We start from the raw sequence: 26,802 nt of genomic DNA, 5'->3' as shown, positions 1-26,802 counted from the left end.
TGGTCTAATCTAGAATAAATTTCTAAAAGAATTTGCCCTGAGAAGCCCCTTTAATCAATGATTCTTGTTTCAATGCTTCTTGTTTGTTTTTTGTTTTTTTCAAAAAGGATTATGAAATTTTTTCCATCAGAATTCAGCTGCACTGTCATTCTGGTCTATATCTCTTTGTTCCCAGCTCTAGCCTTTCACTGTTCATTTCATGCCTCACAAATCATTAGAACAAATGCATCACTCTTTGGAATAAGATTTATTGGTAAAAGTATTCAAGGTAATTCTATTAATTCAATTTTTTGAATTAATAGAATAGGGTACCCTATCACTTCTTTGGTGAGAGCCATTTCTTGACTAGTTCACTTCCATTCTTATGTTGTCTTAGCTCCCTCTCTACACTAACAAAATCCTAAGAGCCAGGCACTATTCTAAGTGTTTTATCTCCATTAATTTCTGTAAATATTTAATGATCTCTGTAAGGCAAGTGCTATTACTACACTTGTTTTTTTTTGTTTGTTTGTTTGTTTGGTTTTTTTTGGTACCAAAGTCGAGATACATTTTCTCTTTACTTAAGAAGTTTCTAGAAATGACCTACTGCTGCCTTTTTTTAAAAAACAGGAATCTTTCCTATAACCCAATCCAGAAAATTCAAGCAAATCAATTTGATTATCTTGTCAAACTCAAGTCTCTGTAAGTATATACCTATGGGGATAGTTTTATGATGAAATCATTATTTATATACTGACTAATAAATTCTGTAAGATTTGTAGAATCTTTCAAATCAGAAGCGCTTTTCCAGGATGTTAGTTAAGTGCCACCAAATCATGTGAGTGCTCACTATAAACCAACAGGTAGCTGTGAGTTTTATCTTACATGTTTATAAACTAAGAATTAGGTAATGATTCTATATTTTGCTGTAATCACCAGGAGTTTATATTGGGTCATTTATTTTGATCCTCTGAAGGCATCTCTGCATATCTATTTCTCTACTAGCACTGGTATCTAAGAATTTATTATAGCTACTTTTAGCCAAAGATGCAATATTCTCTTATATAAATCATTATTTACACCACACACAAAAAAATCTTTTATGGTCTAACAATTGCCTCTAAAAGATGTCTCAGTTAATTTAATTTAAATGTCCCTCAGTTAGATGGCATCTTACTAGAAAAAAAATTGTTATTTAAAAATTATTAGAAAATTTTCAAAATGTAAAACTCCTCTGCTATTGTAACATTGTCTAAAAGATATTTGCTCATTTATTCTACAAATATTTATTGAGTAGTTACTATACACAAAGCATTGTGTTATGATCTACAAGGATCCAAAACTTCAAATAGAAGAGATATATGTGTATAAATGCTAGAATCAGAAAGGAGTTGGGGAAGTAAGTGTGTAGGGCAGGCTGAGGATGAATGTTTGGTTCACAATCAGTGTTGACTGACAGTATCTTATTAATTGTCCATCACAAAAAGTCATTTTATTATACCCTTATAACATGTTATTTTGATAATTAATTTGGTATTTTTAGCAGCCTAGAAGGAATTGAAATTTCAAATATCCAACAAAGGATGTTTAGACCTCTAATGAATCTCTCTCACATGTAAGCAGATGTTTTCCTTGTTTTTCACCTTGATTTTCATCTTTTATGTTTCCATGTGCACTATGCTAATACATCCATACCCAATGCATCCAATCTATCAAATTTTCTACTAACTAATTTGCCTAAACAATATTATTCTTAAAGTGTTGCTATGGGGTGGGATGATTTTTACCGTTCCATGGTTTGGTAGAATCAAAGGTGATTTTTTAAATGTCAGAGAACATGAGTGTGGACGGAACCCACCCATTCCTATAAGCTCTCCTCAGCACTGACACCATTCATACATATTGATGTTTACCTGAGGAGCTAGTAATTTGCACACATGGTATAAGTGCTACCAGATGAAAAAACAAGAATTTACATAAGCAACACAAAATAACTATAAATAAACAATTGCTGTAAATGGAGGACAGTATGGAGAAATCCTCCTCAGTAAAAATTGCCTCCAATGTTAGGACATGATTGGAGCAAGTGTGTATGGATAAACTGGTAAACTTTGAAAAATCTTTTATTCAAACAGTGTGTATTATAGTACCATTGATTCCATGCTTTGGGAACATTTTCTTTAATTGAATGCAATCTTCCAGCAGATATGAGAATGATCTCCATGCCAGGGTAATTAATTCTCAATAATTTACAAAGTGTCGTGTCACCACTCTATAATTTCGCTTATGTTTTAAATCTCACACGGGACATTCTTTTTGTTTTTCCTAACTCCTCACAGAGGATGCTTTTAAAAGTTTCTTTGGTTGCACACAACATAAAACACTCTGACTAAAGTAAGCCAAACATAGTTTATTGGGAGAAAATGGTGTAGCTCACAAAACCCAAGAAACAACTCAAGGAATAAACCTGAATTGGGGCAGAAACCATATCAGATCTAAGGGACTCAGGAAGGAAGGGTTAAACAATAGGACAATATACTGTGATTGACATGCTTTTATCTTGTATTGCTACAGCTGTCTATACTATAAAGATCATTTCTATTTTTTTGCCAGAGTACATAGCTTTAGAGCTATGTACTCTAAAGCTCTAATTAGATTTGAACTTCAATTTCTACATTTATTAGAAATTTCACAGCAAATAATTTGCCTCCATTGAATATTCATCTCCTTCTATGGTGATGTTAATACCTGTCCCATGGAGTTGACTGGAGAATTTATTCCTGATACGAAGATGCTGAATACGTGGTGTTGGTGTTGGTGGTAACAGTCATAATTATTGATCGACTTTATCAGTAAGATTAGTCTATTAATGAAAGAATTAACTCAACAAAACTTATTGAACACTCATCTAGGTACCAAAATCTGGTTGAGAGATAAGCATGTTAACACGTAGTTACAGATCACATAACTATATAGTAGAAAAGCCACGGAAGCATAAAGGAGAAAGCATATGGCTGTCTCTTCCCCGGAGGGCTAGACTGGTTTCAGCAACAATAGGAGCTGTGTAACAATGCACTCACCTGTACTAAACACTAAAAATGCAATAAAAGTTTCCTTTAATTCTCTTGATCACATGCTAACGGCTTGTTTATGTTTCAAGACACGCCTAACACTTGTATATTCATGATGGCCACTTGCTGCTCTGACCCTCAAACTCTTTTACAGTGAAATCAAGTTCACTTAGTGTCCTTAATGTTTTACATTCCTGTGAGTCTCATATTAAGATATTTTCTTTCTATTGAGAAAATGTAGGAAAGAAATATTAATGTATAATGGCACTGAATTAAAGGTAAATTCTTCTTGTACTCTCGCTTTGTTCATCAGATATTTTAAGAAATTCCAGTACTGTGGGTATGCACCACATGTTCGCAGCTGTAAACCAAACACTGATGGGATCTCATCTCTCGAGAACCTCTTGGCAAGCATTATTCAGAGGGTATTTGTCTGGGTTGTATCTGCAGTCACATGCTTTGGAAACGTCTTTGTCATTTGTATGAGACCTTATATCAGGTCTGAGAACAGACTGCATGCCATGTCAATCATTTCTCTCTGCTGTGAGTATTTCCTGGTTGAAGAGGAATTACACTTTTGCAATATATGAAAGCACTGCTATTCAAAAATGAGTAAAAAGAGTGGTGGAATTATGAGATTTTAAGTCTTTCTCCTTTTTGCTTATATATTGTGTTCACATTCGTTGCAATGAAAATGAAATTCCTTTAGTGAGAAGAAAATACGTTTTTAAAACAAGAAAATTCAATTACCTTATACATATTAAAGAAGCTGTCATTCATTGGTTTTCTTCTCTGAAGACATTTTGTTAAAGCAGGTAAAATATTTTACTGTGAATAATATGGCAACCTTTAATTTTTACATCCAGGGGTGTATTTACCGTTTTGTTTGCATGTCCAGATATAGACATTGACTTAACTGATGGCTGTTTTTCTGGTCTCTGAGCTACTAAAATCTTTTCCATTCATTATTTGAAATATTTAAAAGAATTTTTTTAACATTTATGTTTGAGAGAGAGACAGAGCACTAGTCAGGGAGGAGCAGAGAGAGAGAGGGAGACACAGAATCTGAAGCAGGTTCCAGGCTCTGAGCGGTCAGCACAGAGCTCGATGTGGAGCTCAAACCTATGAACCGTAAGATCATGACCTGAGCCGAAGTCAGATGCTTAACTGACTGAGCCACCCAGGCACCCCCATAATTTGAAATATTTAAATAATAAAATGTTTTTAGGTAGAATTAAATATTTTTAAGTTTTTGAAATGTGATTGCGAGGTATTATGTTAAGTGAGGACTACAAAGAAAAATAAGCAAGACCAGTCCTCAGGTTTTTTATAGTGTGGGTCAAGTGGTCCATATTTTCTCCAGTGAGTATCAATCTATACAATGTTCTACTTTACGCATGCTGTCCATGTCTTACCCCCAGCCTCATTCAAAGTCTAACATCTAATTGTTTTTTTCACTGCAAGCTATCTAAGAAATAGAACTCAGAAATTGTTTACTACGTTGTATCATTAACTACAAAATTTTGAGTATGCTAAATTTCCCTGGTGAAGGCTAGAATATCAAAGCAATATTTAAGGATTAGGGCCAGCCTTATGATTTATACAGTGATGTGATTTTTGGAAGGTTTGTATAGAATGCTTATAAAGTCAAAAAAAATCTCACCTACTCTCTGACATGAAATGTTCATTTAAAAAGCAAAATCACCAAGTAGTGCATCACATTGACAACTGATTTGGGGGATGGCAAAGCCTAAAAAGAGACAGAGAAAGATGTAAAAATGGAAGAGAGAATCAGAGAGAACAGGTTTGCTTAGACCAGCTCTGGGTAAATAACTTAAGCCCTCCAAAATTATACTGACTACAGAGCACTTCTTAATTATTCCTTTCTTCTAAATTATAGACCCCGAAATTCATAGTCATTAGTCTATCACAGCAATTTCTGAATTACTTTCTCTAGGATTTTGGATGATATCCCTAGCATGTTAAGCTGGGAGCATTTCACTGGAAGAGGGGATCCAAATAACAACATCCCCATATTGGTCCCTAATCAAACGCTCAACATAATTGCATTTAATTCATTTACTCAACACTTCTAGGTGATGGGACCAGAATGGAAAACAAAATACACAATATCCCTGCTCACACAGACTTGAAAATTAGAAAAAACAAAAACAAAAAACAAAACAAAACAAAAACAAAAACAGAGAAATCATTACATAATTAGCTGTTGATGGTGCTATAAGAGTACGTATTGAATAGAGCTGATGAAAAGGTCCTTATCCATAAACAAATTGTTAGAATAAAAATTATCTCCCCCCAAAGGGCACCTGGGTGGCTCAGTCAGTTAAGCATCTGACTTCAGGCTCAGGTCATGATCTTGGGGTTCACGGGTTCAAGCCCTACTTGGGTTCTGTGCTGACAGTATGGAGCTTGCTTGGGATTCCCTCTCCCAAAATACATAAATAAACATTAAAAAAAAATTACCTCACCCCAAAATAGAAGTAAATTAGGTATTTTTTGCTAATACTAAAAATATTACTGTTTGTCATTAATTCTATTATACTTACTTATTTCTCTAAATTCGCAACATTTACTGATCCTATAGGTGCTGACTGCCTAATGGGAATATATTTGTTTGTCATTGGAGCCTTCGATCTCAAGTTTCGTGGAGAATACAACAAGCACGCGCAGCTGTGGATGGAGAGCATTCACTGTCAGATTGTAGGATCTTTGGCCATTCTATCCACAGAAGTATCAGTGTTACTTCTAACGTTTCTGACACTGGAAAAATATATCTGCATTGTCTATCCTTTTAGATGTTTAAGACCTAAAAAATGCAGAACAATTACAGTTCTGATTCTCATTTGGATGACTGGGTTTATCGTGGCTTTCATTCCATTGACCAATAAGGAATTTTTCAAAAACTACTATGGCACCAATGGCGTGTGCTTCCCTCTTCATTCAGAAGACACAGAAAGTACTGGAGCTCAGATTTACTCCGTGGCAATTTTTCTCGGTAAGAAACTGTGTATTATAAGCCCTTTCATTCAAATATTAGAATAAATCACATTTTCAATCTCATTATTTCTTCTAATGTTTATACATTTTTATTTCAGAACTTCTAGCCAGTTTTTCTCATCAACATTGGGGATGGATTCTGTCAGAATCCCCTAAAGGGATTTTTTCCCCCTGAATTACCACTTTCTTATATAAATTCCAACATGCTCCTTAATAAAAGACAAAACAGTAAATACTTGTAGTTCATGCATTCACCCTAATAATACTAAACAAAATACATATTTAACTCTTTGCCCTTATAAGATAAATAAACTCAGAGTAGCCACCCACACAAGTCTTTGGCTTGAAAATAGACATACAAGTGGCTTGAAAATAGACATACTGTAAAAAATGTTTCAGGGGTAAATTAAAAAAAATGTGTGTGTGTGTATATATATATATATATATACACACACATATATATATATACACTAATTGAATTATTTTAAAAAATTATAAAGATTAATTTAGAAGGCCCAGGATATTCACTGAATCACTATACTCTCATTTTAATATGCCATTTTTGATTTTTTTAATGTTTATTTTTGAGAGAGAGAGTACACGCGGGCCTGTCGGGGTTGGGGCAGAAAGAGAGGGAGACACAGAATCTGAGGCAGGCTCCAGGCTCTGAGCTGTCAGCACAGAGCCTGTTGCAGAGCTGAAACACACGAACTGTGAGATCATGACCTGAGCAGAAGTCAGATGCTTAACGGACTAAGCCACCCAGGGGGCCCTAATATGCATTTTTAAATTAAAATTTCTTCATTCCACATTAGTTCAACAAAACTTCAAATTTTTTTTAAAAATCATTATTTTTCTTCATAATTCTTATAAAAAACAAAACACATGTTGTTCACAATCAGCTAAGAGTATGTGTGTTTGTTTTGAAAGAATGATCATCACATTAATAATAATCTTTGTGTTCTAAATAGGTATTAACTTGGCAGCATTTATCATCATAGTTTTTTCTTATGGAAGCATGTTTTATAGCATTCATCAAAGTGCCATAACAGCAACTGAAATACGGAATCAAGTTAAAAAAGAGATGATCCTTGCCAAACGGTTTTTCTTTATTGTATTTACTGATGCATTATGCTGGATACCCATTTTTGTGCTGAAATTTCTTTCATTGCTTCAGGTAGAAATACCAGGTACAATGTTTTTTTTTTTTCTTTCTGTAAAGAAATAACAAGTCTCTTTCTGCAGTGTTCCTCCAAGAAAGAAAATTAAGATCCTTAACATCAACTCATTTTAAGAATTATAAGTCAGAGTTATATGTACCTTAGGCTCTGTTCATCAATCAAATGTTTACCAGGAGTAAGCTGTTCAATTATTTCCATAAATGCCCCAAAACCCTATTACCATTGAAGCAAAGAACAACTCAAATAAATAACACTCTATGCTTTGTAATTCTGATAATCCCATGCTTAACATGACCAAACAGGTGAAAATGATTATCAAATATTTACTTCATTTTTTTTGAGAACATAAGACATTTTTCTTCCTAGAATACATAGCAATTTAGAGAGCATGATGCCAGAGTGTGAAAGATGATTGAAGAATGCATTATTGGTATTTAAAAATAATGTACATCACACTCATTAGGATAGCTATTATCAAAAACACAGAAAGTAGCAAAAATTGGTGAGGATTTGGAGAAACTAGAGCATCACTGGTAGGAATGTAAAATAGCACAGCTGCTACAGAAAACAGCATGGTGGTTCCTCAAAAAATTAAACATAGAAATACCATATGACCCAGCAATTTCTCTTCTGGGAGTTAAAGGAATTAAAAGCAGGAACTCAAACGGACATTGGTTCACCTATGTTCATAGCAGCATTATTCACTATAGCCAAAAGGTAGAAATAACCCGTGTCCATCAATGTATGAATGGATAAGCAAAATGTATCCTATACACACAAAAGAGTATTACTCAGCCTTAAAAAGGGAGGAAATTCGGAAACATGGTACCACATGAATGGACCTTGAAGACATTATACTAAGTGAGATAAGTCAGTCACAAAAACACAAATATTGTATGATTCCACTTATATGACGTAACTAGGATAGTCAAATTCATAGAGGCAGTTTGTGAATGTGTTATCAGGTTGGGAGGGAAAGGGCATGAAAAGTTATTGTTTACATAGATGTGTAGTTTCAGTTTGGGAGGATGAAAAAGTTCTAGAGACGGACGGTGGTGATGGTTGTACAACAATATGAATGTACTTAATGCCACTGAACTGCACACTTAAAACTGATTAAAATGATAAATTTTACTTTGTGTATATTTTACTACAATAAAAAAGTGTCCAAAATGCTATTAATTGTAATACAATATATATTCACATTCTTAAAATTTATGAACATACAATTTTAATTTTTTTTACCCCATGGTTAGGGTGATATTATCTTACATTTCATAAGCAACAAAGAAGGAAAATAGCATCAGTAAAATTATAATAGCAAATATGATGAGTTACCTATGTACTACAGTGATTTTTAAGATAAGTTTAGCCAAAGATTTTTTTACTGAAATAAATATCTAGTCAAAAGCCTAAAAATGCATACCTGTTTTTAAAACCAAAAAAATAGCAGAAAGAAATCTTTTAAAGACTGTATATTCTGAGAAATACTATATGTTCTATCCAGCAATTAAAATATTGGGAAAGGTTTGATCTGGATGCTAAACAATATTATTTTTCCTAAAATGGAATCATATCACAATAATATGTAATCACTTGGTAGAAAATGGTTCTACCTAATGGAATACTTTTGTTGATGTATTCAAGGAAAGCTACTTAGCAAAGAACCCTGTTTTTTTGCTCTACCAGCACTCCCTTCAAACACTGACACCCTGGAAAGACGTTCTGGAAACACATTAGATTTGGTATTTAATTATGTGACATCAAAGAGAAAAAATTAAGACTCAAAAGAGGACTGGGGGACAAACAAGGAAAAGGGGCTTCTATACCTTGTAAACATCCACAAACACTAAAACTATCACATTTTTCTCTTTCAGGTACCATAACCTCTTGGGTAGTGATTTTTATTCTGCCTATCAACAGTGCTTTGAACCCAATTCTGTATACTCTGACCACAAGACCATTCAAGGAAATGATTCATCAGTTTTGGTATAACTACAGAAAAAGAAGATCTATTGACAGCAAAGGAAGTCAGAAAACATATGCTCCGTCTTTCATCTGGGTAGAAATGTGGCCGCTGCAGGAGATGCCACCTGAGTTAATAAAGCCAGCTCTTTTCACAGACCCCTGTGAATTGTCACTAATTTCTCAATCAACTAGACTCAATTCCTATTCATAACGGACTTTGAAACCCATTTCTACACAGAGAATATTATGGGATGCTTCGTGATGGATTTATTAGTATAAAATGAATGCCACAAAATTAATAATTTATAATGGCTGAGATAAAACCATTACAAAGACATGAGGTTATCTGGGAAAAATCAAAGTGACTGATGCCCATATAAAGGGAAATAAATTATACTGATAATGTGTATATATTGGTACATATTTTGCATAGGAAATTAAGAGAAATCTATTTCAGAAAGACTCATTCATTCTTTTACTAGGCATTTATTGAGTACCCACTATGTGTATAGCACTGCAGTAAATTTCTGCAAGTATAGAACCTGGAAGTATAGAATAGTATGGAATCTTTTCAATTTGCAATGTTAAATTATGTTTAGCTACAACAGAATAGATACAGCTCTTAGATGAAGGTAGAGCTTTATCTGTCGTGCACATAGCAAACATAATAATCATGGACACTTTTAAATAAAGGCTTAAGGTTTTGTAATACTCAATGTAATGAAAAATGAGAAATGAGAAAATGTCTGATTGTTTGCAAAATATTTTGTTTTAAAAATTCATCTTACCTCTCAAGTTGCTGTACATTTGAGAGGTAGTACAAGATATCTATTTCTATGAAAAAAGATATTCTGATAAACTCAAAAAAAGCATTTTACAGTCAACTAATTTTCAACAAAGATGCCAAGACAATCAAATGAGGAAAGTAATGTCTGTTCAAAAAACGATGCTGGGACAACTGGATATTCACATGCAAAAGAAGGAAATTGGACCCTTACCTTACACCATATATAAAAATTAACTCAAAATTAATCAACAACCTAAAAATAAGACAAAACTCTCAGAAGAAAACATATGAGTAAATCTTCATGACCTTGGATTTAGCAATGGTTTGTTAGGTGTGTCAACAAAAGCATAAGCAACAAAGGGGAAAAAATTGATAAATTGGACTTCATCTAAATTAAAAACTTTTGTGTACCAAACAACACTATCAAAAAAGTAAAAAAGACGGGGCGCCTAGCTGGCTCAGTCAGTGGAGTGTACCTCTCGATCTCGGGGTTATAAGTTCGAGCCCCACGTTGGGTGTAGATTACTTAAAAATGAAATCTTTTTTAAAAAAGTAAAAGGACAACCTACAGAATGGAAGAAAATATTTGCAAATCATATATCTGAGAAGGTTTTAATATCCAGAATATATAAAGAACTCCTACAACTCAAACACAAGATGAACAAGCCAATTTAAAAGTGGACAAAGAACTTAAAAAGCCATTTCTCCAAACAAGATATACAAATGGCCAATAAGCACTTGAAAAGTTGCTCAACATCACTAATCATTAGGAAAATGAAAATTAGAACCACAATGAGATTACACTTTACACCTACTAAAAAGGCTGTAACTAAAACAACAAAAGACAAAGAAAAAAAGAGAAAACAAATACTGACAAGGATGTGGAGATTGAAACCCTTCTGCATTGCTGGTTGAAATGTAAAATGATGCAGCTGTTATCATAGACAGTAGTGTGGTGGTTCTTCAAAAGCTTATCATAGGATTAACATATGATCCAGCAATTTCACTCCCAGGTGTAAACCCAAAAGAATAGAAAACAGGATTCAAACAGACACTTGTATACAAATGCTCATTGCATTATTCACAGTAGCCAAAAGATGGAAACAACTCAAGTGCCCATCAACTAATAAACAGAAAAACAAAATGTGGTATATACATACAATGGCTAAAGCCATTTATAAGAAATAATAAAGTTCTGACACATGCTACAATGTGATGAGTATCAAATAACCCAAACACAAAAGGACAAATACCATATGATTCCACTTACATGAAATATCTAGGATAAGCAAATTCATAGAGATAGAAAATAGATTAGAGGTCACTGGGGGTGAGTGGGTCAGAAGGATGCTGCCTAAGAAGTACAGAGTATTTTCCTGGACAAAAAAAGTTATAAAATTGATTGTGGTGATGGATAAACAACTCTGTGAAAATGCAAAAAGCCACTGAATTGTAGATGTTAGACGGGTGAATTTTATGGTTTGTGAATTAGATCTCAATAAAGCAGTTAAAGGGAAAAAGAAGAGCTAGAATGCAATGAAATGATTCAGGAACTTAAGGAAAGGTCTGCATGCACATGTTTTACTTCAAAGACAAAGTAGCTGTCATCAAGAGATGGATTTACCTTCCTTTTGCATGGCCAGTCAGTTCATAAGATACTAACTTTTTGGCCACTTATTCTTCTGGTCTCTAACTGAGCTATTGGAATTTTTTTGGGTTAGTTAATTTGAAACCTTTAAATAGGAACAAAATGTTTTCAGGTAGTTTTAAATACACTAAAAATGTTTAACACATGAAATTACTGGAATCAGAAATGTATTTATTGAATATATAATTGTATAGATTTCTTTGGAAAGTAAGTTACCTGAAACTTACATCTATTAAAAACATGGATTACTTTGAGTCCTTTTTGTTCTTACTTGGAATAATGACAATAAATTTTCTACATGAGGAATATGGTTACACTTCCAACAAAAAATCAGAAAATAATAGAAAGCTATAGTTCTGCTTATAATATTCAATTCTCTAACTATTGAAACTATATAATTTTTAAAGCTCACAAAACCAAAAATATTTAAATTCTCATAAGTTTATTTTGGGATTATTTGTTATTCTTAAATCTTATTGCTAATAAATATTACAATAGAAAAGTGGCTGAGTTGGTTGAGCATCTGATTACGGCTCAGGTCATGATCTCATAGTCTGTGAGTTCAAGCCCCATGTCAGGCTCTGTGCTGACAGCTCAGAGCCTGAAGCCAGCTTTGGATTCTGTATCTCCCTCTCTCTCTCTGCCCCTCCCCCGCACTTGCTCTCTCTCTCTCTCTCTCTCTCTCTTTCTCTGTCAAAAATAAACATTAAAAAATTAGAAGAAAAATATTTTTCTTAAAAATAATTTCTAAAAAAAAAGCAATAATTATGAAGACAAGATAGATAAAATGTAATACTACAAAAATCATGATCATAACCTGTGTTTAAGGGTCTTAGAAATGCATGAATTTACAAAATAATCTGAAACAACTTTTTAGCATTAAAATATTTTCCAATAATTTTCTAGAAGCCATTTAGTTTCCTGTTTATTCAGGCTACTCACTCTTCCATTCTTCCACCTCTCCAAATAGGGTAACTTCTATTTAACTTATTTTGGTAAGTAATTACTGGCATACCACATAACTAGTTCCTACTAACTTCGAAGGAAGGTGCAATAGAAGCACTAAGTTAACGCAGATAGAAGTTATGGTTTTCTTTCTTGCAAAAATAACTTTGGTCCAAAACTCATGACCTATGCTTCTAGGTCAAATCAATGCCTCTAAGTTAAACCAAAGTATTTTAAAATTTAAAAATAAATACCAGGAAGACTTCAACTTTTTTTTTTTTTTTTTTTTTTTACTATTTTCAGTTTAAGGGTTCCTAATGCATTTGGCTACTACCTAATCCCTCACAAAGCAATTACTGCCTTTTAGCAACTTAGATATTGATAAAATTGAAGGAAAACAAATAAGAAAGAGATATATGCAGCCAGAATACTCAAGTCCATGCATTTTACTGCTTACCTAAGTAATAAGTAAATTGATACTTGAATGTGATGGAGTGAACCACTCTAAGAGACTTCAAAAATACATTGAATTTTTAATGCTTTTTTTTTTAAAGTTTATTTCCTGAAAGAGAGAGAGAATGAGTGGTGGAGGGAGAGAGACAGAGGGAGAGGATCCCAAGCAGGCTCTGTGCTGTCAGTGTGGAGACTGACGTGGGGCTTGAACCCATAAACCATTATTAGATCATGACCTGAGCTGAAATCAAGAGTTGGATGTTTAATCAACTGAGCCACCCAGGCACCCCAATGTACTCCTCTTTTAAATAAAAATCTTTCACTAGAAGCCTCATTTACTGTTTTAAATCCTTTTCTTATCTTTTCTTAAGACTTTTTAAAACAAAAGATTTTAATGTTTATTTTTTTTTTATTTTTTAATGTTTTTATTTATTTTAATGTTTATTTTTAAGAGAGAGAAAGAGCGTGAGCAGGGTAGGGGCTGAGAGAGACCGAGACAGAATCCAAAGTGGGCTCCAGGCTTTGAGCTATCAGCACAGAGCCTGACGTGGGGCTTGAACCCACAAACCATGAGATCGTGACTTGAGCTGAATCTGGATGCTTACCCAGCTGAGCCACCCAGGCTCCCCTTATCTATTTCTATGGTTTCAATTAACTTATGCATACAACTGCCCACTAAACATTAACATTTGAATATCTCTCTGGCTGTTTCATATACATTATGTGATGGGGATTTAGAGTGGTGGGGGTCCAGAGCTGATGGCCATTAAAGAATTCTTGAGATGTCTTTGATGCAAAAAGGTGATTTTATTAAAGCACTGGGATAGGACTCCTGGGCAGAAAAAGATGCACTGGGGTTGTGAAGAGTGACTGATTATATGCTATGTAGTTTGGAGAGGTAAAGGCAAAAAGGGAGGCTTTCAAAAGGACTTTCATATGCTAAAGATACCAGAGGCCTTGCTATTGTCAAGCTTAGGTTGTTTTCCCTCTGGTAAGACATTAAGATAGTAGAGAGTCCTGGAGAAATGTTACACATACTCTGTATTTACCTCAAGAATTTGTCAATGGGCTGCAGGTTATAAAGAAATTTAACTATGCATATCATTTCCTTCTTGTCTTTGTTCCCCACATCACTATGGAGGGGAGGGTGATGTTAGGGCTCCAGGAAACTGAATCTATAGGTTTTTGGAGATGAAGCTATTTATAAGATTGCCTTTTTCCTATAATTTATGAAGACTTTTTTTTTTAATATAATTGTCAAGTTAGCTAACAAATGGTATATACAGTGTACTCTTGGCTTTGGGAGTAGATTCCCATGATTCATTGCTTACATACAACACCCAGTGCTCATCCCAACAAGTGTCCTCCTCAATGCCCATCACCCATTTTTCCCTCCCCACCGTCCCTCCATCAACCCTGTTTGTTCTCTGTATTTAAGTCTTTTACGGTTTGCCTCCCTCTCTGTTTGAAATTATTTTTTCCCTTTCCCTTCCCCAATAGTCTTAAGTTTCTCAAATCCCGCATGAGTGAAAACGTATCTTACTCTGACTTATTTCACTTAGTGTAATCCCCTCCAGTTCCATCCATGTTGTTGCAAATGGCAAGATTTCATTATTTTTCATTGTCAAGTAGTATTCCATTATATATATATATATATATATATATATATAAAATGTATATATTATATGTATACACATGTATAGCATATATATGTGTATATATACACATATATGTATGTATGTGTATATATATGTGTGTATATATATATATATATATATATATATATGTATAAAACATCTTTATCCATTCATCAGTTGATGGACATTTGAGCTTTTTCCATAATTTGGCTATTGTTGATAGCACTGCTATAAACATTGGGGTACACATGCCCCTATGAATCAGCACTCCTGTATCCTTTGGATAAATTCCTAATAGTGCTATTGCTAGGTTGTAGGGTAATTCTATTTTTATAAACTAATGGAAACTCATATCCTGCAGGACTATGATCTCCATCAGTTAACCATTTGTTTCCCCCTTTCCTTTGTTCTTTCTTGGGCAGCCAAGAGTGCCTGAGGAATGTCACACATATCCCACCAGGTGAGTAGGAGGGGTTGGGGGCGGGGGATTGTTATTCTTAGCTTGAGCTTTGCCTTCAGCTTGCCTTATGCTCCTTCATCATTATGGACTCTGTCTTACTAAGACTCTGTACTGACACCTTATCTTATCAACAGCTTAATCTTCAAAAACCTATAGAGTCCTTTGAGACCCTGTCTTAGTGAATGGTACCAAAAGCCCAACCTAGAAATCCTAGAATCAGTCTTTACCTCTTCCTTCTCCTTTATCCATCATATCAAATCACCCAGCCCTACCTTTATTCTACCTAAAAAACAACTCTTAAATCTATCCACTTGGCTTTATCCCAATTTCCAGTACCTTAGTTTGTGTGGACATCATGTATTGTTGCCATATTTGCAATAACCTTCTAACAAGTTTCTATACCTCCAGTTGTAATTTGTTCAAGTGATTTTTATCCATATTTAGAGCTCTCAAAAAATTAATCTATGGGCTCTTGGGTGGCTCAGTCAGGTAAGCGCTGACTCTTGATTTCAACTCAGGTCATGCTTTCATGGTTTGTGGGTTCGGGCCCCGCATCGGGCTGTGTGCTGACAGTGCAGGGCCTGCTTGGGATTCTGTCTCCCTCTCTCTCTCAAAAACAAACTTTTTGTTTGTTTTTATTTATTTATTTTGAGAGAGACCACACAAGCGAGGGAGGGGCAGAGAGAGAGAGAGAGAGAGAGAGAGAGAGAGAGAGAGAGAGAGAATACTAATTTTGGTGTAAGAGACCCACAGGCAAATTTCATCTCAGCTTACTTCCTATTCTGTCTCTACAGACAGAAACAACATCACTTTCCTCAAAAGTTAGTATTAAATAATGCTTATAAATCTCCTAGCATAGTGCCTAACTCAGAATTTTTGAAACACATTATTTGTAATACTAAAAATTTCATTACAGTGACTTTTACCCTCTTGAGGCCTTTTTTTTTTTTTTTTAAGAGAGAGAGCACAAACGACAGAGGGGGGCAAAGGGGGAGAGAGGGAGAGAGAGAGAGAGAGAGAGAGAGAGAATGAATCCCAAGCAGGCTCTGTGCTGAGCAGGATCATGGGATCATGACCCAAGCTGAAATCAAGAGTCAGATACTCCAGCGACTGACTGAGCCACTGAGGCACCCCAACCTCTTGAGGCTTTTAATTACATCAAAATACTGAGTTTTCCTCTAAGGTGTATATAGAACTGGTAATGAGCTACTTAGTTAAGAAAACAATTTCTTAAGTCTTTAAGTAAATGTTTATGTTTTGAGCTCTTCCCCAACACCTGCCATGAAGCAGAGCAAAAAGAAATACAAAAAGGGATGCTTTTTTAAAAAGCCACTGTTAAAAATAAGATGAACTTCTCTGTGGGCCACACATGACAACAAAAACTGTCAACAGAGCTGAGCTGTGGGGATACCAGACTCCTGACACTAGCAGCTATGAGTTTTAGTGATGAGGAATGAACCGAAAGTGTCCACAGAAGCCTCACCTCCTGAAATCAGGGGTTAACCTAAGCTGACTACAATTCAACAAAATTATGAATCAACTAAGATGGTTCTTCTTTTCTATCATAAAAACATACATGGTGGGGAGAGGAAGTCACACACACAAAAATCAAAGTAGTACAGATCAAACTTATGATACAGCTATAACAGAAAAAGTTATAGGGGACCTTAGCATAGGGCTAAGCAAATAAATCAGAATACAATATGGAGCTCAGAACCAAACACTTACAGGGTAATTGAATGACAGATGTAGCATTTGAAATACTGATACTTGAAGGAACAGCAACAGACATACAAAAATAAACAAGATCCCAAAATCGCACCATAAGCAAAAGTTAATCAGACGAATAAACACCTCAACATTAAAAACAAAAATTTAACTTTTGGAAAGACATAAAGGAGAGTATCTTTATGACATTTCCTATACAAGCCCCAGAAAGCACTATTATGAAAAATTGGTAAGATTCCATTAAAATTAAAAGCCTTTATTTAAGAAAACTCCACACTCAAATACAAAGATAAACCACAAGCTACAATAGGTAGTTGAAACACAGAGAACAGGTCATTAGTTAGTATTCAATATATGGAACACCTACAAATTGATAAGGAAAAGACAAAACCTAATAGAAAAATGGACAAAGGTATGGCCTCAGAAATCACACACTGCATTTCTTCAATCTCCTAGTAGTTATTAAAGTCAGCACTATTCAACATGTGAGACTATACAAGGGCATGAATACCAGGAGGGTGACCATTGTGGCCATCTGGAGGCTAGCTACCACATACACAAAAAAGTATTTTGTAGTGCTTTGAAAACATACACATGTATTAAAAACATAAAAACACAAACTAGAATATACACCACCTCCAGGACAATGGTTACCTCTGGGGAGAGAAGGAGTGGGATCAAAGAGGTAGCAAAAGTTTCAAATGTATCTGACATTTACAAACATAGATCTGAAGAAAGTATAGCCAAATGCTAACATTTATTTATTTTTTTAAATGTTTATTTATTCTTGAGAGAGAAAGCAAAAGCGGGGGAGGGGCAGAGAGAGAGAGAGGGACAGAAGAGCCAAAGATCTGTGCTGTCCACACAGAGCCCGATGCGGGGCTCAAATCCACGAACTGTGAGATCAAGACATGAGCTGAAGTCTGGACGCTTAACAGACTGAGCCACCCAGCTGCCCCAAATGCTAATATTTATTAAATCTGTATGGTAGGGATATATTCTTTAATCATTCACTTTTCCTGTTATGTTCGAAATATTTCAATAAAAAGTTTTAAAATAATGAACCCAAAGAAATGGAAATAAAATTTGCTTTGAACAAGTTTATTTTTATACATTTTAAAATTGCAATTTTCGTGACATGTAAGAAAAATATTTTTCTAATATGAAAATAAGTATCTCTTTGGTATAGAAGCACACCATTTGTGTTATCTTTAACTAAAAAGAAAAAATTAAAAAAAAAAAGGGGACCAAGAACTATGACCTAATATACTCAATGAAACTATTCTTTGCCCATCCGTTTGTCCCCTTTCATAACCCCACTGTGGGTCTTTAGAATACGTATCTGTACACAACTCCGTATCTACAAAGAACTAAGATGCATTATCAAAGATGTCTAGAAATTACGGAAAATTAGTTGGCTTAATTGTCGACACAAACCACCAAAGAGAGACAGAGAGAATATAAGATATGGAACAAGTAAAGTAGAACGTTGTCAATAAAGTCAAATTATATGCAAGCAATCACATCATTTAAATTTGTTGGCTTAAAAACACAGTAATTTCTTTAGAATCATATTTAGAATTTAAATTATTATGTGCAAAGCTCAAAAAGTAATAGTACAGAGCCATAATTTTGACAAGGCACTTTAAAGAGAACAACCAAACATACAACAACATCAAAAAGAGTTAACCTGAGAAATAAACAAGGAAAAACTATAAACATTCTTTCTAGACAGGCTTTCATTTTCTGAAATAAAAGCTTTTTAGAAAGCATCATAAAGGATAAAACAATATTTATCATATATTTTAAAAAGTTGTCCTCAAAGTTCAAATTCTTGTAAAAAAAAAAGAGAGAGATTGTATTCCTTCAAGTCAGTGAGGTTCTGAGTCAAATACTTTTTTAGAAAAACAATTACAATTTTCATGGTAAAAACAGGAACAAAAAAAAACAGCTTTTAACTGTACTGTCAACTCTTTTATTCAACAAACATTTACTGATTGCTGTGTGACACAGTTGTTCTAGGTGCTGGAGATAAACAAGACACAATCATTAGTTCCAGGGACCTTGGCCTAGTGGCACTGGGCCAACATTGGTAGCCTTAAAGTTACCTCCCTAGGTCTATAAAATAAAGCTCAACTTCAAACTCTGGCATTCTTGGCATCTTCTTGCAAATCAAATAGAATAATGATTTAACTATTTTTTTTTTCTGCCATTAAAACTATAGATAACAATATCCACTGATGAAATTAACTTCCATAAAAGATTCTATGAAAGTTTAGAGGACAGAAAGTATTTAAAGATAAATATTGCCAACATCAAATATAACATCAGTATTCTGCTTTCACAAAAGTGAAGGAAACCAAAAAAATTTCATTCTGAATACACAGAACTACTGGAGACTACCTTATACTTATGGTACACGTGCAAATATCATCAATGAGGAAGAGGGAATTATTACACAGCCAAATCAGTTGTCAGGCTTCAAAGAATCATAACCTTCTTTCAAGAGGTCCCTCCATGTTTTAAGGAAACGTGCATTTTCTGTACATTTGAAGGCAAGCTCTTCCACTTGAGCTGATACTGCAGATGTGGCTTCAAGAAGTTTGGTTAATGAAAATGCTGCCTGAAATTTAAAAAAAAGAAAGGAAGGAAGGAAGGAAGGAAGGAAGGAAGGAAGGAAGGAAGGAAGGAAGGAAGGAAGGAAGGAAAGAAAGAAAAAAGAAACAACAGAAGTTTATTTTTAAGATTTTCATCTCATTTTATAAATAGTCTAAAAATAGCTTAAAACCTTGACTCCATTGCCTAAGTTATTTTCCTTAAAAGTAACAAAAAAATCTTCAAACGAAAATACCAGCTCTTTCAGGGAACCCAAGAAATTCTTTCATATGAAGTAAGCTTTGAGGAAATATGTCTGCTGGAAAGGCATCCATTATGCACCAAACATAACAAATCAGTATTTTTTTTAACTGAAAATACACTAGGGGTGCCTAGCTGTCTCAGTCCATAGAACATGAAACTCTTCATCTGGGGGTTGAGTTTAAGTCCCACTTTGGGTGTAGAGATTACTTAAAAAAAAAAAAAAAAATCTTTAAAAGAAAAAAAGAAAAAAGAAAGTAAAAAAAAAAAAATACACTAGAATCTCATTTAACTCAACAAGAGGACTTGGATCCCTTGACACTAAGGACCAGAAGTATCTGAAGATGGACTTACAGACTTACTTCATCATAAACAACTCACTAAAAAATAAAAAACTCACTGATATTTAGTAACAAGGGCAGCGCTCCACTAATTTTACCTGTGAACGCTATTTAAACCATGAAAATATATACAACAAAGAATAGATACTCTGAGCTGACATATATGAACAAAATCAAAATGAACAAAATCAAGCATACAGAAATGTTTTCTTCACCTATAATATAGAATAACACTGTTCCTACACTAACACATCAGCAGTCCAGTCTACATATTCTCTTGAAACCAGTCTTGTTCAGCAAAAACACTGTTTTGTTCACCATTTTAGTCATCTTTAAACAAGCAAACAAATACTTGTTAAGATAATCGAGTTCATTATCCAGTTTCCAGTCTGCACAACAGGGTCTATTCCACAAAGTTCTCCCAGGAGGATCACACCCTACATACCTCATTCACTTGACCCATCCAAGAGTCTTTTTATACTGAAACTCCGGTGATGGGTGAGTAGGTGGGTGCGCGCGCCACTGGGAATTCGCAATTCAACAGAAACCATACTATGCATTCTAGCAATCATAGGGAGGGGTTTTTGACCTAACCTTTAATGAAACCCAATCTAGACTACAAGAGCAGTTAAGTAATCCCTCCAAACTGGGTCCAGCGCACAGCAAGCCTAAAACAGACAATAATAGCATTGCCAGCTGGCTCTGGCAGGTGGCCAACTAGAGCAGCGGGATCTTAAGTCCCAAGGAAAGAAATCACAGCCTGATTCTAAGCACCAACAGCCAACAAGGAGAGCACAGACACCGCCTGCACAATTCGGCGCAGTAGAGCAGAACGGTTTCAGGTTACAGAGGGTGATTGAAACCAGAAGGCGAGACTAAAAGAAAATAGGGGTGGGGCGGTGGAGGGATAACCCCTTATTCCTCAACACTAAATCTAAAGGCGGAATCCTCATAGATGGGGGACAAAGGGCCTTGGGTCGCCAGTTTACTCAACCCATCCCCCAGCCCATACTCTGAAAGGGCAGAAGCGCGAGACGCGCCGGACTGAGTGCGCGGACTCCTGGTCCTTTTCTCCCTTGCACCGCCAAGGTCTGTCTTCCAAAAAGGGCTGAGTGGGGACCTGTCTACCAACACTCACGTCTCCGATCTGCAGCTCCACTTCCTCCAGGGGGTCCACTGTTCGGCTGCTGCTTCTGCTTGGAACTGGCCAGCCCAAACTCACTGGGACGCCGGGGGAAGATGTTGACGAGGCGTCTGAAGACGAGGGAGACGAAGGAGGTGGCGGGGGCGGCGAAGAAATCTGCACGTCCTCAGGGTTTGCCATTGAGCGGGACTGGGACTGCGGAATCCGACCTTAGCAGCCGAACCGACACCAACAGTCTTTCAAACTGCTCGCGCCCAACGCCCAGAAGCCCCGCCTCCTCCCGGCCGCAATCCCGCCCAGTATTCTAGTGGGTCTCTAGCCAAATCCGCGGATACCAGTCATTTTTTCGGGACAGCCAATCATATGTCAGTTAATTCACCTTGGGTAGCTCAACGCTCTTGCGCAAACTTCCAGTCAGGCTCAGAAGACGCTTGAGCAGAGGACTACAACTCCCAGAACGCCGTATGCATCGCACCGCCTCCCACTGCTTTTGATGCGAGCGCGTTACACTACCGGATCTGTGGGTCTCTCTCACAAGCCCTCGGAGGCCTCACAACGCTTTGGTGAGACGCAAACTCAGAACCAATCCTCAGCCTGAAGCCGGGGGCGGGCTGGGACTTAGAGTCTCTTTCCTTTTCCTCTTTCGGAACGTGACCCGGAAGTCTCTGCTGGCCATCGCGTCCATGCGTGGCGCCGGCGCAGAGCGAGAAAGAGGCGGGAACACGGTGAAGCTACAGTGTTGGGCCGGACTCTAGGCAAACTTCAGCGGAGGTGTTGCTCCTTCTTGGCAGGTGATGGCGCCCCCCGCGGCCTAGAGGTCCAGCGCCCGCGGCGAGCCACAGACAGCCCTTCCGTTGTGTCCCACCGACAGTCCTGGGAACAGTGAATATGTTGGTGCCGCTAGCCAAGCTGTCCTGCCCGGGTGAGAGAGAACTCCGGGCGGGGATAAATGGAGGAAGGTCGAGGAGTCAGGGCGAAAAGGACAGGGCCACACCTGGGGCGGGGGAGGGGGGGGTGCGGCTGGACACCTACCTCTCTCCTCCGGCTCTCCTGGCGTTCACTGGTTAAACTAAGACGAAGGCCACGCTGTCTGCGCCTGGTAATGGACCCTAAATTCCTCCCCATTGAGTTGCCCCAATTGGAAGAATTAACAACTAGGTTAAAGGTCGTGGGCTGAGGAACCTTGTCAACATGACCCTCCGGTGGACTCCTGAACCGAATATTCCCAAATCCTGGTCCTAAAACTCTTATCCCATAGCTCAGGTGTTATATGTTGCATTGTTTTAAATGGATAAAATAATATTTGCACAGTTTTTCTTCTTGGTCGTGTACTGACTTTCGTCTTTGCACCCAGCCTAGTCCATTCTTAAGAATTTGAAGTCCGATCTGTCACATCATGATTAACATCCATGTGCTGCCCCAAGTCACCAGATTACATCTGGAGCCAGAAATTTTTCTACATTGTCTAAAATTAGAGGCTTACCGTGTTATGGGTGCTCCTAGAACCATCATGATGATTTGTGAAAATACCTCATTACCTTACCTTTCTCTTAAGTAAAAATAATAATAATAATAATGCAGTTGAATGGTCTTTGGTTGGTTTTACTTAAAAACAAAAAAAGTTTAAAAATTCAAAAAACTTCACTGCAGAATCTTGAATTTTCTCACAGTTGTCTTAATTTTTTTATCTTTTATTTAATTTTTGGTTATGGAATAAACAAGTATACATACTGCAGATTCAACGATGTTCTTATTATGTACATTTTATGAAAGTAGAATTTTGTCAGATTTGGCTACCATATGTTAAATTAGAATTTTGTTTAAAGTTCCTGTTACTCATACATGTATTACTACACCTAATGTGTAGATATGCTTTATGTTTTGTGGAATATCAAAGTAGTCAGATGCTATCTACCCTACTGCCTAATTTAGCTGAAACTATTCTTGGGCCAAGCCTTAACCAAATTCCACCACAATCAGCATTTCCATTTTCCATGGATACTTAAATCATTGCCATTTTCATAGCTCAGTGTTAGCACTACTGGCAACAAAGAGATGGACACAAATGTGTTGGCAGTGATGTTATGAGTTCAATGGACTTTTTGACCTTCTCTACCAAAATTCAGCCAAGTTGCCTAATGGTTCAGATGTTTAAAGTGGAGTACCAGATTTGTTTTCAGAAAAAGAGTAAAGGTCATGACTTTTTAATTTTTATCCCCTGGGGAAAATCAAACTACCCAATTCCAAATATTCTCAAGAAAACCACTGGCTATGTAAGCAATAGAATTAGTTTTGTCTGATACCAGGTCAACAGTTTGCAGCAGCAAATGATAACTTCTATACACTAAACTACAATTCATCACAAAACAAAGATTTTTAATATCTTTTAATAATACAAATAATTAATAAATATTCTTTTGAATAATGATAATGCTCTATTTGAACTGAACTCTAGAACTGAATTCTCCTGTAATATCTTTATTTATGTATTTTAGATACATTTTTTTCAAGATTTAGGATATGTGAAAAGTTACCTAATAATTAAAACATTATTCCCAATATTAAAATTTTTAGTATGCCTCTGTAAGTAGAGAAAATTAGTTTCCTTGCCACTCTTTTTTTAAGATTATCAAAAACATTTTTTTTAATATTTATTTTTGAGAGAGAGAGAGCACATGCACAAGTGGAAGAAGGGCAGAGAGAGAGAGGGAGACACAGAATCTGAAATAGACTTCAGGCTCCAAGCTGTCAGAACAGAGCCCATCCCGGGGCTTGAACCCACAACCATGAGATCATGACCTGAGCCAAGGTCAGATGCTTACCCGACTGAGCCACCTAGGTGCCCCAAGATATTTTTTAGTGTTTAAAAGTCCTTAGAGTTCAGCCACTATACATCTCTTTCCTTCCTGTTTCCCAGAATCTTTACTTATTGATTTTCTGAGGCCAGATTTTTGCTTTAAAAAAATATTTTATTGGAAAGAATAAATCATAAAAATATGCTAGTTCTACAATTAGGTACTAAAAAGTAATTAGACTATGCCAGGCAATTATCTCTCCATGTAATTAGAAAAGAAAGGAAAAAAAAATCTTGTTTTCATCACAGCACAGTTTCCATTCACAAATCATTCCAAATCCAATCATAGTCTCAGAGCTTGACTGATGTTGGAAGGATTGAGACTGAGCTTGAGTGGGATCATCTGAATTCCTATTTATCTACTGTAAATGGGGATGAGCTGCCCCACAATTTTTATAAGGTCATGAAGGATAAGATGTATTAAAATTGAAAATTCTTGTTTTTTAATTTTTAAGTTGATTTACTTTGAGAGAGGGAGAGCACATGAGTGCGCAGGCACGCACAAGCAGGGGAGAGCAGAGAAAGAGATAATCCCAAGCATCAGGCTCTGCGCTATCAGCACAGAGCATGTGACTCTTTATATCGGGAGTGTGAGTTCAAGCCCTACATTGGGTGTAGAGTTTACTTAAAAATAAAATCTTAAAAGAAAAAGAAACTTGTTCATTTGCAGATAGATGCTTCCTTATAAGAGACAAGTTAAAAACCAGGAAAGGCCTCATTATTATTGTTATCGCTGTATAACCCAAGTTACTTTTTGGAAATTAAACCACAGATTTGCAGGTTCCTGCAAATTACAGTGAAAATTGTAACTAGGAAGATATCTATTTAGTTATCAAATATGTATTAGCCCCTTGCTTTTTGTAAGAGTTATACTAGATCATATATCATAGTATTTCCAAGGCAAAGATTGACCCTAAACTTTAGAGCTGATGGGGTGAGCAGAGTTAGAATAACATGCTGAATGTTTCGTTGCTGTTAATGAATTCAAACACAATGTAAACAGACTCCAAAACCTATGCACTTAACCACTGCTTTTTTCCATGTTGCCCTTTTCTATTTGTTTTGTTTTTAATTAATAAACTTAGTTTTGGGGGGGCAGTTTTAGGTTTAAAGAAAAGTTGAGCAGAAAATACACAGAGTTTCCATATAACTTTCCCCCATTCCCCATTAACATCTGGTATTGGCGGTACATTTGTTACAATTGGTGAACCAATTTTGATACATTGTTATTAGAGTTCATTCTTTGTATTGTACATTTTATGTGCATTTGACAATGTGTAGTGACATGTATCCACCATTAGTTACATTATTGTATAGAATAGTTTACCCCCAGATCCCCTGTGTTCCACATATTCATCCCTTCTTCTCTCTTCCAGAACCCATGGCAACCACTGATTTTTTTGTAATGTCTCTATAATTTTATCTATAGAATGTCACGTAGTTGAAATCATGCAGTATGTAGACTGGCATTTTCAGATTGCCTTCTTTTAATATGCATTTAAGTTTCCTCCATGTCTTTTCATGTCTAATAGTTCATTTCTTTTTAGTGCTAAATAATATTCTATTGTTTGGATGCACCCCAGTGTATCTGTTTATCCAGTCACCTATTGAAGGACATCTTCCAAGTTTTGACAATTATAAATAATGCCACTATACATTCATGTGAAGGGCTTTGTTTTTAATATTGGCCATTTTCTTTCTTTTATTTTATTGTGATGAGAACTCTTAACATGACATAGACCCTCTTGACAAATGTTTAAATGTATGTTATTGTTGACTATAGGTACAGTGTTGAACATCAGATCTCTAGAGCTTACTCCTCTTGCTTGACTGCAGGTTTTTGTGTGGACATTAATTTTCAACTCATTTGGGTAAATACCAACGGGTGCAATTGCTGGATCATTTGTTAAGAGCATGTTGAGCTTTGTTAAGAAATGCCACACCATCTCCCAAAGTGTACCACTTTGCATTCCCATTAGCAATGGATGAGAGATCCTTTTGCCCCACATCTCTGTTAGAAAAAAATTTTCCAGTGTTTTTCTCATAATCTTTATTGTGTGTGGTTGTGAATATTCTTTTTTTAATAATAGTTTTATTGAGATATGTCACATACCATACAATCACACCATCTAAAATACACAGCTCAATGACTTTTAATACAAACATAACAGTTGTGCAGCCCTCACCACAGTCTATTTCAGAACATTTTCATCACCTTAAAAAGAAACCTCACACCATTAGCAGTCACTCTTCAACCTCTCCAGCCCTAGGCAACAACTAATCTATTTTCTGTCTCTATAAATTAGTCTAGTCTGGATATTTCATATACATGGAATTCTATTATACGTGATCTTTCCCTGCTGGCTTCTTTCATTTAGCAATATGTTTTCAAAGTGTACCATATTGTAGCATATATCACTACTTTATTTCTTTTTGTTGCTAAATAATACTCCATTGTATGAATATATCACCTTTTTCCATCCACAAACAGACATTTGGATTTTCTCTATAATTTAGCTGTTATGAATTATGCATCTGTGAAGATTCATGTACAAGCTCTTGTGTGTTTTCATTTGTCTTAGGTATATACCTAGGGGAGAGCTACATAGAAATTCTATGCTTAAGGTTTTGAGGAACTGGAAGACTGTTTTCCAAAGTGGCTGCACCATTTCACATTCCCACCAGTTGTGTATGAGGGTTCCAGTTTATCCACATCCTCATCAACATTTGTT

General features: G+C 35.9%; 3 protein-coding genes across 8 annotated transcripts in view; 2 read left to right on the top strand and 1 right to left on the bottom strand.

Moving 5' to 3' along the window:
• RXFP1 (relaxin family peptide receptor 1) overlaps nt 1-13,384 on the top strand; it is a 139,165-nt gene extending 125,781 nt beyond the window's left edge. For 4 of the 5 annotated variants that reach the window (XM_053216777.1, XM_053216776.1, XM_053216775.1 and 1 more), the window contains 6 exons: nt 610-681; nt 1,523-1,594; nt 3,364-3,593; nt 5,656-6,066; nt 7,040-7,258; nt 9,127-13,384. In XM_053216777.1, the coding sequence (XP_053072752.1) occupies nt 610-681; nt 1,523-1,594; nt 3,364-3,593; nt 5,656-6,066; nt 7,040-7,258; nt 9,127-9,428 (1,306 nt within the window). In that variant the 3' untranslated portion in view covers nt 9,429-13,384. The remainder of the gene's footprint in view (nt 1-609; nt 682-1,522; nt 1,595-3,363; nt 3,594-5,655; nt 6,067-7,039; nt 7,259-9,126) is intronic. The other variant, XM_053216778.1, reaches the window with a different exon arrangement.
• A 3,726-nt stretch (nt 13,385-17,110) lies between these two features.
• On the bottom strand, nt 17,111-21,760 carry CB1H4orf46 (chromosome B1 C4orf46 homolog). The gene is made up of 2 exons (XM_015063686.3): nt 21,211-21,760; nt 17,111-19,498 (listed from the first exon to the last, which is right to left on the bottom strand). The coding sequence occupies exons 1-2, from the start codon at nt 21,394-21,396 to the stop codon at nt 19,343-19,345; spliced, it is 342 nt and encodes a 113-aa protein (XP_014919172.1). The 5' UTR covers nt 21,397-21,760; the 3' UTR covers nt 17,111-19,342.
• A 166-nt stretch (nt 21,761-21,926) lies between these two features.
• ETFDH (electron transfer flavoprotein dehydrogenase) overlaps nt 21,927-26,802 on the top strand; it is a 31,741-nt gene continuing 26,865 nt past the window's right edge. Inside the window, exon 1 of one of the 2 annotated variants that reach the window (XM_015063684.3) lies at nt 21,927-22,138. In XM_015063684.3, coding sequence (XP_014919170.1) covers nt 22,105-22,138 — 34 coding nt within the window. In that variant the 5' untranslated portion in view covers nt 21,927-22,104. The remainder of the gene's footprint in view (nt 22,139-26,802) is intronic. The other variant, XM_053216773.1, reaches the window with a different exon arrangement.

Source organism: Acinonyx jubatus, chromosome B1, assembly GCF_027475565.1.
Source record: "Acinonyx jubatus isolate Ajub_Pintada_27869175 chromosome B1, VMU_Ajub_asm_v1.0, whole genome shotgun sequence".
Taxonomy (NCBI): Eukaryota; Metazoa; Chordata; class Mammalia; order Carnivora; family Felidae; genus Acinonyx; species Acinonyx jubatus.
The sequence above is the reverse complement of the archived record's forward strand: the minus strand, read 5'-3'. Positions and strand labels throughout refer to the sequence as shown.